Source organism: Phytophthora infestans, genomic scaffold (genome assembly GCF_000142945.1).
Source record: "Phytophthora infestans T30-4 supercont1.28 genomic scaffold, whole genome shotgun sequence".
Classification (NCBI taxonomy): Eukaryota; Oomycota; class Peronosporomycetes; order Peronosporales; family Peronosporaceae; genus Phytophthora; species Phytophthora infestans.
This window is the reverse complement of record NW_003303731.1, coordinates 1556103-1572334: the sequence shown is the minus strand read 5'-3', so window position 1 is coordinate 1572334 and position 16232 is coordinate 1556103. Positions and strand designations below refer to the sequence as shown.

The following is a 16232-nucleotide window of genomic DNA, read 5'->3' as shown; positions in this document are numbered from 1 at the left end:
ACTAAAAAACCTTCCAGAACACATAGGATACCACGTGTCGGTGGTACCGCCCGACACATGAAAGCGTGCTCATTTTTCTCCCATCCATCCTCGCCGTAGCTCGACCGTCGTGTAGATTCTCAGGCCATGTTGGAGAAGGGTGCCGCGACGCCGCCAGGGTCGGGTCCGTCGTCGCCCACGTCCAGTGAGGCCTCGCTCCAAGTGGAGCGCAAGAAGGCGGCGGAGCAGGTTCGGGCCAACATTGAGAAGTTCGTGGACGGACTCATGAGCGAGAAGTACACCCTGGCACAGCTGCTGAATGACAGCTTTTCGCTTGAGATGCTGGAGCTGCTCTTCAAGCGCATGACTGGCCGACTGCGTGGTATTATCTTCTCGAGGGAGAAGACGCTCGAATTTATCCGCTTGGCGCTGGACGCGAGTTATCCGAGACACACACGGGCCATGGCCGCGCAATTCATCGTCGTAGGTGGCGCTGTGAACGCCATCGCGGCCTGTGAACCGGGGAAACCGCACCAATGCTCCGAATTCTGGGACTCGATATTTGACACGCTACAGCGCGAGGCCGACGGCGTCTCGTCCAAGTGCGACACCCCACTACGACGCAAGGAGCGCCTGGCCTCAGTGGCCGAGCTGGAGGAGCTCATTCAAGTGGCCGTGCAGGTCTTTGAAAAAGATGGTGCTGAGACACTACAACAGAGTTTTGCCGAGCATCAGGAGGAGAATGAAGGAGACCCAGAGGAGCTGGCCAGACGACGCAAGTCCTCGGCCAGGTCGTCGCTTGGAGCTGATGCAGACGCAGCCCAGATCAAGGCCATTGTGTCACCGCTGCCATCTCCCAGAACTCCGGTCAATGGAGACTGCAACTTGATGGAGGAGACAACTGAACAAAAGCTTCCAAGACACAGGGACAGCGCCGAGATTTCAGGCGTGACGGAGAGGGACGAGGACTCGGACTCGGACGAACCAGATGATACAGGGATCCCGGCCCCCTTGACAACCGAAGTGAATGAGACGGCCATGTACGGAATCTTCAGCCACGACTCGGCCAACTTCGCGTCGCAGGTGCTACGGTACTTTGCCATCCGAGGACAGAAAGGTGCGTGTATCTTGCATTTCTTAGCGGAGCACCCGGCCACCGTGGATATGCTGCTGGCCAACATTGGCCACGACGATATTCGCACTTTGCTGCTGCACCTCATCTACGCCGAGCACTCGGAGGCGGCCATCACGTCGCTGTTCGAAACGCACATGATGCAGAAGCTGATTCAGAAACAGGTGACTTTTTCCCCGCCTCGCAACGCCTTCGAGCGTGACTGCATTGAAAACACCTTCATGTTGCTGCGTGAGATTGTGCATGCGCCGTATTTGACAGGACGCGGCGTGGCCATCTCGGCCAAGACCATCCCGCTGGACAAGGTGACAGGCCAGGACGAGTACGTGTCGATCTGCGGAGCCTCGCGAGAGACGGCCAACTCGGCCCTACGCAAGTACACATCTCGCAAGGTTCGACGACTCATCCATCTGTTTATGCAGGAGCACCAGGCCGCGTTAGAACTGCTTTTCGTGCAGATGATCAAGGAGCTGACGTTCTGGAGTACACCGTTGACCCGGGAGCGACGAGGTAGCGTGGCTTCGCTTGAGTCGTTGATGCTGCTGTCACAGGGCCATCCGCGACCGACGTGCATTACAATGCTCATGCATCTCTTTGAGCTGACGGAGACGGTGGAATTCACCGATAATCGGAACGCTGGCGGCAATTCCGCTGCTTCGGTGGGCATTGACTGCCTCAACTTTCTGTGCTCCACTCATCTCATGCGAAAGGGAAATCTGCTGGTGAAAAAGAAGCTGAAAAACGAACTGCAGGTGTGTCAAGTGAGTTTGAACTGCATGATGGGACTCCGGACGACAGCAGTGCGTGAAGATCAGCCGCCCAAGTCGGCCAGTCTGGACCAGGCGTTCACGCCGAATCTAGGCAACCAGAGTGTCATTACACTGGACGAGATGGAGAACGTGCAAAGTTCAGATTGGCACGAGTTCGGCTTCAGTGTGACTGTGAAGAAGAAGCTTCCCGACGCCAGCAAGAACTCGCCAGCCACACAACACGCAGCTGTGACCCCCGCGAACGCCATGGTGCATCACCAACGACGAATCGGAAAAGAAGACGAATCCTCGTCGATGGAAGTCAAGTCTATTGAGTACTTTGCAGCTTCTTCTGAAGAAGAGAAACAGGCGTGGATTACTCTGCTGCAGGCTGTGATTGATGGCGATCTGAACGAGCTGGAGATCTTCTGCAGCGACGACTGGCGTAGCAACGTACGAGAGTATCGACGACTGCGCGAATGTCTGATCACGTGCATGGAACGCAAGGGACACGAACTGATGGTTTTCCTCAAGCAAGTGATCACTTTCAACACTCGCAGAGCGTCTGGTTACCATCTGTGGTCAGTTGTCAAGTGTCTGAACTCTGTACTGTCTAACGAGTCGAAGCGGTTGGACCGGATGTTCGTAGGAGCGCACGTGATCACCACGCTCATCACGTGCTACGAGAAATACCCGATGTGGAACTTGTTGCTGGGCGAGATTACCAAGATGCTGGTGTTCTGTATCGGCGATTTCAAGAGTAAACGCTCGCGGAAATGCCCGATCATTGGGCGCATTTTGCAGACCGAAGGCGAAGACGCCAAGCTGGCGCCTTTACTCTGCAAGGTGTATCTAAACCGCGACGCGATTGACAGCAACGGCGAACAGGAGTACGACAACTTGGCTGGCACTGATGCCCTTTCCAACTTGAAGCTGATCATGGAAGCCCTGAAGATGTGTTACAAGGACCCGAAGACGAGGAGTCAGGAGCATATCCAGTGCGAAATGAAGACCAATCCCGTGTGGAGGAAGCTGGTTAAGGCGTCGGAGGAATTGGCCAAGAAAGACCCGTTCAGCTGCATTTTGACGGTCGGAACCCCTCCTGCGCTGTCCCCGGCGGATGTGTCGAACTCGTCGTCGCCGCCATTTGGAGCGAATCCACCCACGCCCCCCACGTTCCAGGAAGATATCATTAACCAGATTAGTCGACCAAGTTATTCCACAGCACACGGCTTTGGATCGTCGTTCCTGGAGGGAGACGGATGTTCGTTTGGATACTTGTTCAAAGAGCGACACGGCGGTCGAGAGTGGAAGAAAGCACTTGTAGTGTACGAGTACGGCTCACATAAACTGTGGTATTTCTATCCAAGTGAAGTGGACGAAACACACGCGATTCAGTGGAAGTGGATCGTCCCGCTGTCAGTTCGGAGTCGCTACACGCACGGCCAGGACGAGACCCACTCGTCCGTAGGCCACCACGGTCTGTACATCACAGCCTACGACCATCAACAAAGCGACGAAGACAGCAAGGTATCAGCTAAGGAGATGCATTTCAGTGTCACTAAACTCGAGGACAGGGATCTGTGGAAGGACTTGCTGTCCAATGCGGCCGATACCATCCAGAAAATGGCTCGAGATTATTCGGTATTATCACAGAAGCTCAAGAAACCGGACAAGAAGACTGTCACTCACTGCCAAGACCCCACATGCCACACGCCGTTCAAGCTCTTCCGTCGCCCACACTCGTGCAAACGATGCGGCAAGTGGATGTGTGCCAAGTGCACGTCACAACGCATGTCGATCCCTGAGGTTGGGCTGCTGCATCCAGTGCGTCATTGTCGTGAGTGCTTTGAGGAGAACGGTGGCGCTCATGCAGAGACGGAGCCGTTCAATCTGTTCCACCTCAAAGATGCAAGAAAGAACGGCAGTGCAAACGGAGTCGGTGCAAATGTCGCCGCTTCGTTTGCAGCACAGAATGGTACACTTTCCAACGCGGAGCTGTACGAGCTCGCACATGGCATGGTTTCCCCTCGTACTCTCATGCAGATGAACCGGCGGTTGACGAGATTCAGCTCGATCGATTCGCCCACAGGAGGCGAGAACGGTGGCTTCCACGCGGACGAGATCAATGCTCCAGGAAGTCTTGGCGCCGAGAATCTGCCCAAATTCGCAGACGACGAGGACGACTTCTCCCCCTTCTCGCCGTCTCTGTCACGTCGTAGTCTACTGAATCCTCGAGAAGATATCCGCGGGTAGAGAGAGGAACGAGTGAAGGAAGACTGGGTAGATGTTGATTAAGGTACATGTAGGCAGTTGTAGGTAGAGTGAGAAAAGCAAGGTAGCTATGACGATCGGGTCCTCGCGAACGACGATGCGAGTCCAGGCAGTGCTGAAGGAAATAGGCTCCGAGTCTGCAGTGTTTGCTGGGCGAGCAGGTACGAGAGAAACAATTCTGAAACAATACATGTGTGCAGTACGAAGTACAACAATATGGCTACATGCTCAACTCAGACTTTTATTTTGAGGTTCTGTACACAATGCAAAGACGTAGCATGTCGTCAACGAAGCGCGCACTCGAGGCGGACGGTGACACCCACGAGCATGTCAAGCGCTCACGCCGCACGCGTTGGGGCCACGACGAGGACGAGCACGAAGACGTGGCCAATCGCAAGACGTCGGCTAGTCCCAAGGCGCTGAGCGACATCGTCAAGCGCTTGTCGAGCGTCGTCCAAGAAAAGTCAACACCAGAGGAGCTCCAGGCGCTGGCGGCGGCGGCCTCGCGTCCTGTGATCGTACGTCTCTGTCTACTGTGTCAGCGTCTGTAACATGTCCGGATTTTGATGTGTGTGGCTTCAGTTTCATCCTCGTGCTGCGCTGTTGCTGTAGGGCGCCGGCGGTCAATTGGACGCACAGGCGGCGAGGGCGCGGGCGCTGGCACAAGCGAGTCTGCTGTCACTAAACGTTCCCGGTACCAATGTGTCGCCCACTGACCTGGCAAGACGACTCTACATCGGCAATTTGTACTACGACCTCAAGGAGGAGGACATCAGCAACGTGTTTGCGCCGTTTGGGACCATCCGCTCCATTGATCTGTCGCTGGAGCCTGGGTGAGCAGCAGACAGCGCTGACGTGGCGTGTAAGATAATTCTGACGATGATTTGGCTGTGTGCAGTGCCTCGCGGTCCAAGGGTTTCTGCTTCTTGGAGTACGAGGATGTGTTGGCAGCGGAGAGCGCCGTGCAAGTGCTGAATGGAACGCCGTTGGCCAACCGAGCGATTCGGGTGCGTTCTGCGGCATGTTTTGAAGGCGATCTGTGTGTGTTTTGTGTGTGTCATGCTGAGCTGTGCTAACTGCAGGTTGGTCGCCCGCATCGAGGAAATACAAACTCGAACGATTCGTTGTCGATCGGACAGGAGGCGATCAAGAAGTGAGCAATTGTAATTCCTGCTCGGTTGGAGGCTGTTCGCTGACGAGGCTCTTGACGTGTGGACAGTGTTCCGACCAAGTGCATTTACGTTGCCAACGTACGCGTGGAGCTCAACAGTCAGCACTTAGAGAGCATTTTCTCTCCGTTTGGAGCTATCCACTCGTGTGTCATGACGGCAGTGTCTCCCTTGGAATCGGGAGTGGTGAGGACTGCAAAATACGGAGTTAATACGTGGCGATGCTGATGCAAATGCCTGTTGTACCCTGTGTAGCACCGCGGTTATGGCTTCATGAGGTTCGTGGAGGAGAGTTGCGCGTTGAGTGCGATCCAGCACATGAACGGGTTCGAGCTGGCGGGACAGGCACTCAAGGTTGGCAAGGCCAGTGAGGCCGCTATGCTCATCAATCTCGCGACGAGTCAGGACAAAGTGGTGCGTGATGGATCAGGAGCTACAACGAGCGGAGCCAACGTAATAGCGGCGCCAGAGAAGAAACCATTTGGCGAGGACGACGTGGAGAAAGTCAAGGACACGACAGAGACCGACGCGAAGTGTTGTCTCTGCTTGGTGAACCTCGTGAACTGCGGCGAAGTGGACGACGAGCTGGAGGACGAGGTGCGTGGCGAGTGTGGCAAGTTCGGTAGCGTCAACAAGGTGGACATCCACGAGCTAGCAGACCACGTGCGTGTGTTTGTGTTGTTTGACGATGCAGCGGGAGCCGCGAAGGCCAAGCAGGCGCTACACGGACGCTTCTTCGGCGGGAACCAGGTGCAGGCACACTATTATCCTCTGCGTGAGTTGGAGCAGAAGCGATACACGAGCGACTTCCTCTGAAGAGGAAAACGAGCACAAGGCGGTGGGTGGATACACAACAACGTCACTTGGTTATACGCGTACACGGTCACTTGTCGTCCACCTTGTTGCTGTAGTGTCCTCTTGCTTGTCCAGCGCAGATTTGGCGTAAGCTCCGCTGTCTTCAGGGCAACTGGTCCGTCTTGGCTAACTCGAGAATGAATTTGCCTTCTTTGTACTTTTCCGACGGGTTGTGCGCTTCTTTCTGCGTGTAGGCATCGGCAACCAAACAGCAACAAGGTGAAAAGCTCGAGTTCAGTCTAACGCAGCATTCAAGACACGTGGAGTGACGGCGTAGCGTACGTATTTCCAGCCCACGGGGCTCCAGCACGTGTTGCAGTAAAGGTCCAGTACAACGTGCAGCCCCGTCATGAGCATCCGCTCTTCCGGCGGACCCGTGCACACGTTGACTCTGAAGTACAATAAGATCATAGAGATAAAATAAAAATGTGTTTTAATAAAGAAAAGTATCGAGACAGCGTACGCAGTGTCAAAGAGGTAGGCTTTGCCGCTGGTGCCTTGGAAATTCTGATAATGATAAACAGCAAGAGTTAGAGACAGCGAGGAAGGAATGAAAAGAGCGACAACGACCTTAGAAATGATGTCCTCATTGCGCGCGAGATGCGCGCAGCATTTGGCGCACCGGAACACGCGCGAGCTGTCCACGAACTCCTCAAAGACTCGCCCCATTGTCGGTTGCGGTCTTTAGAGTTGAAGCCAAGTCCTGAGAACTAGTGTATTGTACGTAAGTAGTGTGCGAAACATCAAGCAACTTCAAGGGATAACGTTTCGAATGCGAAATGTTATTTGCCAGATTTCTCCGTACTTGAGTGTCAGCAGCCACGCAATGGCGACTAAAAATCAGCTGATCACTGGCGATTGTCAAAAGCGCCGAAACAGCTTCAGCTTTGATCCATGCCATCCTCCTACGACCTGATCCAGAGCTATCCTCACCAATCCAGCTGCACCACCGGACTCGGCGATCCATAGACTTTATCATAACCGCTCGTAGCTCAAATACGCTAAGCTTGAAGCTAGCAATGGAGCTGTCGACCCCTTTTCGACGATTCTCATGGGAAATATCCTCGTCGTTCACTTCGCAATTCGCCATCTCCAGCTTAAACCAAGCTACTTCCAATGCTTCAACTCTCGATGCTCTTCACGCTGGTCAGTCTGGCAGTCCTCGTGATGACGATATCCGCGCACTCCGTTCAGCAGCCACACACGCAGTCAGTTATGCACTTCGAGCAACGTCGGCTCTTCCAAGCTGACAGCCACCGTTTACTGCAAGCTTGCAAGGACTCTGCTCAAGCTCGCAGACTCCAGGAACGTAGTGTCGCCCGACGTGCCTTCACACTCGAGAACTTGCAAGCCCGTCGCCGACTCGGTGGCGGAGATGGCGTCCAGCTCGACACTCCAACCGAGCATCAATCCAGCTTGGTGATCGACAACGTGCATGACGTGAATGCGAGCGATTTGTTCGGTAGTGACGTCAAATGCGTCCTAGAGCCCGAGGTAACAGAGGGTCCCTACTACGTCAACGGGGAGCTAATTCGCCAAGACGTGACTGAGGACCAAGAAGGTGTGAAGCTCTACGCAGAGCTACAATTCGTAGACGTGAACACGTGCGAGCCCGTGCACAATCTCTACGTCGATTTTTGGCACTGCAACGCCACCGGCGTGTACTCTGGGGTGGTGGCGAACGGCAACGGCGACATATCTGACGCCTCCAACATCAATAACACGGCGTTCCGTGGCCTTGCACCAACGGATGAAGACGGTATCGTGTCGTTCACGTCCGTATTTCCAGGCCATTACACAGGACGCGCCACTCACATCCACATCTTGGGCTCATACAACGGTACTGTGCTCCAGAACAACACGTACTCGGGTGGAGTAGGAGCTCATGTGGGTCAAATATACTTCGATCAAGACCTCATTTCGAAGGTGGAAGCCACGGACGTGTATGCTACCAACAAGCAGAGGCTTACACTCAATGCTGATGACAGCATCTACAGCGCGTCGACACGCACCGGTAGTGACCCTATCATGGAATACACACTGCTAGGCGACTCAGTAGGGGATGGCGTGCTCGCATGGATCTCGGTCGGCGTGGACATGACCCTGGCCAAGAACGTGCGTACAGCGTCGACAATAACCGCTAACGGAGGTGTTGCTAATGGGGGTCGCCATAATGAATAGGCAGTGAGTGGCCCTGCTGTGGTCGGGACCTCGAACGTCCCCCAGTCGTAACCGGAACTGCCCTGGGTTTATGCATGTTGATTCGTTAAAATACTTAAAAAAATTTAGATCTCTGTTTTGATTGGCTGAGCATATTGAAGTGATCTCTCTTTTAGATCGTCAAAGTTTTGTCTTCTTTACTTTCCATACGAACAGACTCTTGTCGTTGGCTCCAATAGAGACCAACCTTGAGTCGTCGCATGTGAAGGCTACGTTGGCCACGTTCAGACTGTGTCCAAGCAGTTTGTGCTGCTCCGTGTGTCTCGACAGACACGGCGTGTTGTACACACGGATCTCGCCCTGATTGGTAGCAGCCACCAGCATCTCCTGCGTGTTCGCCTTTGCCAGAGCGTGAACGTGGTCGTCTGGCTTGCCAGCGACATCCCAGACGCCCTGCGCCGCCCACGCAAACAAACATTTGTGTGACGCCCATGCGACGTTTGCTGCACTAGCAGCCGACGTGATCTGACTGCCGTCCATGGTGCTCACGAACTGAAGCTCGAACGCATCGCTCGACACTCGTGCCATGCTGCTATCAGCTGCAAAGTCCAAGCGAGTCGCACGTCCACTGGGCTTGGAGAACTTGAAGCGCAGCGAGAAATTGTCCAGCGCGGAGTAGAAGTACACGCAGTGATCGGCTGAAGCCAACGCCAGCAGGGTCAAGTCCGGAGAGAACGTCACGTCCAGCGCACTGAGCTTGCTATCTCGTCCTTCGTGCTGCAGCTCAAGAGTCTGACCATCGAGCACGGCAAAGGCTCCATCTTTGTGACTCTTGCTGCTCTCTGACCCGCCAAAACCCACAGCGAGCCACTTGCCATCCGGAGAGAAAGCCACACTCTGTAGAGCCCCATCCAGCGCAGTCTTTGCTACCACGCAGCGCTTTTCTAAATGCCACAGACGCACCGTGTGGTCACCTCCAGCTGTGACTACCAGTTCTGGTCGAAGCGGATGCACTGCGAGTCCCTGAAGCTGAACAGAGCGGTCGAAGTGGCTCTCCGACACGAGGATGGCGTCTCCCGTGAGTCGAGATAGCTCGAACAACTCGGCACCTTTCGTACCGATAAGTAAGCGATCTTCTGCTACGTCCCAACAAAGCGAGCGCACAACGGCGTTATGTGGCGCTGGGTGGAAACCTGCAACATCGAAGTCAGCTAGAGGCGCCAGAGTCGTGCGTGCCCACAGCTTCACGTGTCCGTCACGACCTCCAGTGGCGCAGCCTAGCGACGTCGCATGAATGGCGTAGACGCTGCCGGTATGAGCTGAAACTACTCGCGCGACAGCACAGGCCTCCCAAATGTACAGATGACCAGAAGCGCAGCCTGTGACTACAAGTCCGCCCATCGAAGTACCGCACAGCACTGGCTGTCGCTGTGCTCGAGCACCAAAAATGCCGTCCCGTGCTGTAAGTGCTGGTGGTGTGATCTTCCAGAACAGAACATGGTCTTCTCCTCCGGAGACCAAGTTACAGCCTCCTGCACTCTGCGGATCTTCGATGAAACAGACAAAGAACACTGCGTGGCGAGTAGAGCGAGAGCTTGCAAGCAATGCACCGTCGAACCACTGGCCGGACGCTGAGCGATACACAGCTAGTGAATGAAATTCATCCTGACCCACTGCAGCCAGTAGCTTTCCATCGGGTGAGCTGAAGGAGACAGCAGTCACAGCTTTACTGTGAAAGGCACTGAGCTCTACTACGCGAGTGCAGGTAGCAGGTTCCCACACGTGGATACGTGGTCTCTCATGTGCAAAGTTCTGAGCGCAGATCTCTCCCGAAGCTACGAAGCCTCCACAAGGCGACACTGCCATGCACAAGATAGGACGCGTATGATCCGTGTAGAACTGCTGTCGGTGTTCACGTCGATCATAACTCACGCCGACGCACCCAGTCGGGTACACGATCCGCTTCGGTCGAGCGTACACGACGTTTTGTCGGGCGTCATGTGTACGCAAGCCAAAAACATGCTCCAAGTCGAACACTCGATGTTTAACCACTCCGTCGGCCTCGCTCGGCTCCTGCACGACACCTGACGGTGGTAATATTGCGCTCACGAACGGCGTCACCTCGCTCGGAGCGCCTCCACCAACGTTGACGAACGCTTCAGGCAGGAACCGTCCTTCAGCTTCCAGATCAGGGTCCTCTTCAGGATCTTTCGCTATGCCCACGTTACCATTTACTGCTGTATCAGAGCCACTACCGGCGCCATACAGCCGTCTCCATTGAAGCAAGCACCGGTCAGAGCGACCGATACTAACGCAGAGCGATCCGCCAGCTCCTGAGAAGCCTAATTGAGCCACAGCACCACTGTGTCCACGGTACGTCTTGGCTCCCGCTCCTTGTACAAAGCTCGGATACTTGAGAAGACTGATGGCTCCATGAGAGTTCCCAGCAGCGAGAATGGCACTGCTGCCTTTGTATGGGGCACCGGGTAGCGAGCATGCGCAACACGTGATCTCTCTCATTGCATCAAGTCCTGTGGGAGCCACAGGCCACACTCCCTGGTTGGACCAGTTGTAAATGGTACTGCAAGTATCCCAGATGTGGTTGCGAAGAGCTGTGGCGCTGGCCACGTGAGAACCAGTGGTAACGTCGGCGAAAAACAGCTCAAACCCTTTACAGTTGCTGCGTAAATACTGCGAGTCGCTAGCCAGATCAATGTGAGTGATCGGCGCCTTGTGTTTGGAGAAAACAGCTCGCTTCGTGTAGTTACTGGGGACGTCGTAGATGTAGACGGAGCCATCCAGCGCTCCACACACCAGTGACTGACCATCAGGAGAGAAGCGTAAGACCGTCACTGACTGTTTTGTGTCTCGAGTCTCGTACACGAGCTCCACACTTTGTCCTCGGTCTTCAAACACCAGCATACTGCCGTCTTTCTTGTGACGTCGTCCAGTTCCTCCGCTGCCCAAGCCAACAGCAATGAAGTCTCCATCAGGAGAAAACGCGCACGCTCGACTGCTTGTCTCCAGTTTGTTTGACAGAATCAAGAGGTGACGATGCAAGTCCCAGATGCGGAGAACTCCGTCGTCTCCTGCCGTGCATCCTCGAGCTTTAGCATAGCAGACACTAAGCCCATGGAGATCACCGCGTGCATGGCTCTCCAGCGACGTCACTGGGGTCCCGTCAGGTGTTTTGAAGTTAACTGCCGAGCCATCCAGAGAGGAAAGAAGGTGGATACTGCTGCCTCGAGTGCCTACCAGTAGCATTTCCTTCGCTGTGTCCCAGAAGACGCTGCGAATCGCATGATGAGCTGCATTGAACTCCCCGAACTCGGCCAGACACTCGAGATCCGCACTCCAAAGCTTGACGAGGCCATCTTGTCCCCCACTTGCGATCCCTCCTGTCGCTCCAGTCGAACTGCAAAGCGCTGCCACAGCTCGTGTATGCGCCGGGACGATACTGGAGAGCTCGGTACCCTTGAAGCGGAACAAATCGCCGCTGACTGTACCTGCAATTGCATCCTTACCGCAGAACACAACACTCAAAAAGGACGGTGGAGCACCTCCCTGGCGAGCTTTACGCCCCAACAAAGCGTCCTTCTTGACGAGAGTCCGACCTGCTGCAAGTCGCCAAAAAGCTGCAGTCTTCACGCCCACAGTCGCGATCACAACGGGAGTTGCGGGAGCCTCTGAGGGGTTCACTGGGTCGTCCGGTGGCGCAACAACGGCGCCTTTAATTACAGCTTCCTGCTGGAAACTCACGCCCAGAATTCGACCCACCGACGACGTACTTGCATGAGCTAGTAGCTCTCCACTGCGCCAGTCGTACACTGCGAGCGAGTTGCGATCGTCCAGCCCCACACTCGCCAGTAGATTTCCAGCCGAATTGAAGCGCAACTCGGCGATTCCGTGGCGATGAAATCCTCGCAGAGAGACCAGCACTTGTAGTGAGTCGAGTCGCCACACGTGAATGACTGGGAGACGTCCCATTTGGCCCGAGGCCCCGATCTCTTGAGACGCATTGCTGGGCTTACTGCTTGGGCCGAAATATGTAGCAAGACTCGAGACTTCGTCCGTGTGTTGCTTGAAATGACGCTGCAGCCAGAGCTTGGTGTCCAATACTACGACAATATTCGCAGCGGGGTAGACCAGTAAGCCCTTGGCGCGTGTAAGGAAGAGATTGTTGCGAGCGTCATGACAGCGATAGCCATAGACCCACTCGAGCTCCAAGCTGTCGCTAGGCACAGTAGAAAGCTCCAAGTCTGCTTCACTCGGGGCGTCTGAAGGCGGCACACTGCTACTAACCCACGGCTTGGACGGAGCTACTGCCGTTGATGGCGTAGACTTCGGTGGTTCTTCTCCACTCTCTTCTTGTTCGTCGTCCTGATTGTACGTTGGATCTTGCAGTCTTTCCGCCAGCAATTCAAGTGCAAAATCCCCCACAGCAGCCGCCTCGTCGAAAGCGGATCGTTCGGCCCCGTGACTTTCTTCTCGCTCGTCGTCTGAAAAGCCTGGGACGTCCTCTGCATCTCCACTGCCTCCATCTCCATCGATCTCTTCGCGCTCGACACGCCACTGGAAGATACAGCGTTCATCTCGTGCACTCGCTACGACAAAGTTCCCGTCTGCAGTGTAGCGTACAGCTGAGATGGCACTAGCTGCTCCTCGCGCTACTTGGCCCAGCGACTCTGGATTCACACACGGATACCGAAACAAACGCAGTGAGCCAAGTGTGTCTCCTGCAATGAGCATTGGCGTCTCGACACCAGAGGAGCGATCCACCGCCGATATCTCGTAAGCTTCCAGCTTCCGTGTAGGCCACGCCCCCTGGACCCCCCATCCGTACGGACACGAACACGACAGCCACTCGACGTCCTTTAACGTCGCTATACGCGTGACTTCCACGCCTGAAGAGCTCTCGAAAAACACCATTTCGCCTCGGTTTCGAGCGTTCGCCATGATGTGTTCGCCAGTAGTTGAGAAGTCAAACGAGCTGATGACGACGCCAGCATCTCGAGCGCGACATTTGCCCTTAGACGCCCAGTCTTCAGTATGATACGAGTAGATGCAGTTGTCGCTGGACCCCACAGCCAACGTAAGGCCGTCGCCGGAAAATCGCAGCGTTTTAATCGCTCTCTTGGAGTCTTTGGCCTCGAATTTTACTGCCAGCGACGACTCGTTCAGCACTGCAAAGGCGCCTTGTTTGTTCGGATTCACCAGCTTAGGTTGTTGTCGTCGACGCCATGCCAGCAACTCGGGGCTGGTAGTCGCTGGGTTCACTTCGTCATCGTCTTCGTCAGCACCTTGACCCACAGCAATAGTGGAGCCGTCGGGTGAGTACGCACAGGCTCGAGCAGGAGCGTCCAGAGCGGAAATGCGAAGCTGACGATGGGCTGACAAGTCCCAGACACGCACAGTGCGGTCGTCCCCCACCGAGCAGCACTCTCGTCGCAAAGGGTGCACAGCGAGTCCATGGAGCTGGAAGGACGAGTGGCCGCAGACTACCGGGCCAAAGTGCAAGTTGGAGCCATCACTCGACGCGATCTCGAAGATCTCAGCTCCGGCAGTGGCAATCAGCAACTTAACTCCTCCCTCTGGAGAAGCCACGAGACTGCGTACACGAGGAGAGGAGCTTCCTAACGCCACCAGATCAAATTGTGCTCCAGGTTCCAAGCGTCGACTCCAGATTCGCACTTTACCGTCTTTACCACCACTGAAAACGCCGCCACTGAACGCAAACAGCGCCGACACTGCTGCTGCGTGCGCATACAACACACGCACACAGTTCCGCCCTTCGAATAGCAATAACTGTCCACGTGCTGTGCCAGCGACAGCACCAGAATCCCCCGGTAAAGCCACCAAACTCAGGATTGTCTGCACTTTTGCCTTGCGTCCTAGAACACCAGGAAGTCGCGCGAAGAGTGCGTGGGGGACTCGAGTATCGTGCATCTCGCTCACGTGTCCAGAAGTACAAAATGTCGTCGCCCTCCCGTCACAAATTGGGGACTGGGCCAGAGGGCCCGTTCAAGACTGTCAACGCGTGAACAGGCTCCCGACCTCCACGTCCTGCAAAGAATGAGCTCGGCCGGGTTTACTCCAGGTCTGCAACGTCAGCAATTCCTTTCAGCTGGGCCCCGCTTTTCCCCACTTGATAAACTTGCAACACAATGGAGAATCATCTTGACCGACCGCCTTGAGAGTCCGTCCGCTGCACATCCAAGCCAAATGTGACACGCCTCGACGATGGAATCCACGCAGGACACTGAGCACTCCACCTCCGCCTCCTGCTCCACTCTCGCTCAGCGTCTGTGTAGACCAAATCACGATCTTCGGTACCAACGCAGCTTCACCCGAAGCAATGACGCGACGATCCGCTGGATGCACCGCCAATGTCTGTACCAGTCCAGAGTGGTGACACGCAAAGCGCTGTCGATGAGCGACCGTGTCGTACACGACCACCACACTTCCTGCAGGGTACACCGCTTCAGCTGGAGACACATAGTGGACGATGTTGCGTAGATCACTGTTGAAGCCGTAGATCCACTCGAGCTCCAGACTGGCTGCTGGCATCCGTGGATCGATTGTGGGTGGAGCGCTGGGTGTCGCGTTCGTCACTGCCAATTGCCAAGCACGTCGAGGTATCATCTTGTCTACGGATAGGTCTGGTGCTGTTGCATCATGTGGTAGACTTGCGTTTCTCTTCCTCGCTGTGTCTTCATCATCCAGTGCTGAAGGTGCCAGCATCCCCGCAGCAGCCTCCCGTTCGGCATCGCTGTCGTCTCCGTCCTGCTCGTCCACAGTCTCTGCTGGACAATCGAAGTAATCTACCCACGAGTTCACCTCGGGGGTCGTGTCTGCGAAGCGTAAGAACTCTGACAGCGACAGGAAGGCGTCCACGCCGGGTTTTTGGGCCTTCTGGAAGGCGTGCTGGGCTAGATCTTCAAGCACGAGTTCTGTCGGACACGACAGACCCCCGCAGAGTTTACATAGCCCCGTGAGCGTCGACTTGAACGCCAGTGTGAGCTCATCTAGCGACAACTGCCCGGTCTCGTTGAAGTCGTAGCAATTGTACACAACTACGGGCACTGTCACTATTTCTCTGTAAAAAAAAACAATTATTTACGTAGCGTCGACGTACACGTGAGTTTCTGTGGGATGGGCATGGCGGACGTCATGGCCATTGTTCCGAGAAACTCGAGAGCGTCAACCAGGCCATTCTACGAAGAGGGAACAGTTGACTACGGTCAGTAGACAGTCCAAAGTATCGTCGTAGAAACATCGGTCACCTCGTCAGTGTCCAGCGCCGTGAAGAGCGCGCCACTGAGCTGATCCATCTCGTTACGTGCGTGGATCTCGAGCGACTGCTGCATGGAACGACAGATTTCCACCAACTCGTCCTGACTCAGACCGAACCCCTCGGCCACGTCACTGAAGCTCTCCCAGAGTTTATTCACGTCTCGTTCGGAGGCTGTGCACAGCAACTTCGTTGAGGTCGAATAAGCTGGTAAAGAGAGACAAGAGCAGGCTGTGTACCATTGAGGAAGGACGTCGTCGATTTCAGGTACGCCGCCTTACCCTGGAGCTGCCCCATTGAGCCAATCGTCCACTGATGGCGATCTTGAAGGGTCGAGATCTAACTTTTAAAAGTACCGCGATTTGCCAAAAAGCGGCATCAAAAGTGCGTAGCAAAAAAAGTTATTTTTCCCGACCCTACTGTATTTTAGTATTGGTATTAATCAACAATCTCCATTTTTATTTTTTGAACAACCAATCATACTGACTTGACAAAATGAATTGGCCAATCTAAATGGTAAGGGTTGGGTTGGGCCTCGTCGGAGCTGGCTCCGACATATGGGACTCGGGAAATATTCATATGCTCTTACAAACTTAAGATGTTGGCATATTTCACATGCATAA

The 16232-nt window shown here is 54.9% G+C and overlaps 4 protein-coding genes across 4 annotated transcripts; 2 read left to right on the top strand and 2 right to left on the bottom strand.

Annotated features, from left to right (window-relative positions):
* Positions 1-126: 126 nt before the first annotated feature.
* Positions 127-4116, top strand: PITG_13366 (uncharacterized protein; the record flags this gene model as incomplete). Its single annotated transcript, XM_002899957.1, has 2 exons — positions 127-818; positions 912-4116. The coding sequence occupies 2 exons, from the start codon at positions 127-129 to the stop codon at positions 4114-4116; spliced, it is 3897 nt and encodes a 1298-aa protein (XP_002900003.1).
* Positions 4117-4412: 296 nt separating this feature from the next.
* PITG_13365 (Poly(U)-binding-splicing factor PUF60, putative) lies at positions 4413-6119 on the top strand (the record flags this gene model as incomplete). The annotated part of the gene is made up of 6 exons (XM_002899956.1): positions 4413-4652; positions 4747-4967; positions 5033-5141; positions 5217-5287; positions 5354-5486; positions 5559-6119. The coding sequence occupies 6 exons, from the start codon at positions 4413-4415 to the stop codon at positions 6117-6119; spliced, it is 1335 nt and encodes a 444-aa protein (XP_002900002.1).
* A 28-nt stretch (positions 6120-6147) lies between these two features.
* Positions 6148-6855, bottom strand: PITG_13364 (uncharacterized protein; the record flags this gene model as incomplete). Its single annotated transcript, XM_002899955.1, has 4 exons — positions 6148-6342; positions 6441-6549; positions 6622-6665; positions 6729-6855. The coding sequence occupies 4 exons, from the start codon at positions 6825-6827 to the stop codon at positions 6262-6264; spliced, it is 333 nt and encodes a 110-aa protein (XP_002900001.1).
* Positions 6856-8498: 1643 nt separating this feature from the next.
* On the bottom strand, positions 8499-15906 carry PITG_13362 (microtubule-associated protein, putative; the record flags this gene model as incomplete). Its single annotated transcript, XM_002899954.1, has 5 exons — positions 8499-14321; positions 14505-15391; positions 15454-15532; positions 15602-15783; positions 15849-15906. 5 exons carry the CDS (start codon positions 15904-15906, stop codon positions 8499-8501), a joined length of 7029 nt encoding a protein of 2342 aa, XP_002900000.1.
* Between the last annotated feature and the right edge of the window lie 326 nt (positions 15907-16232).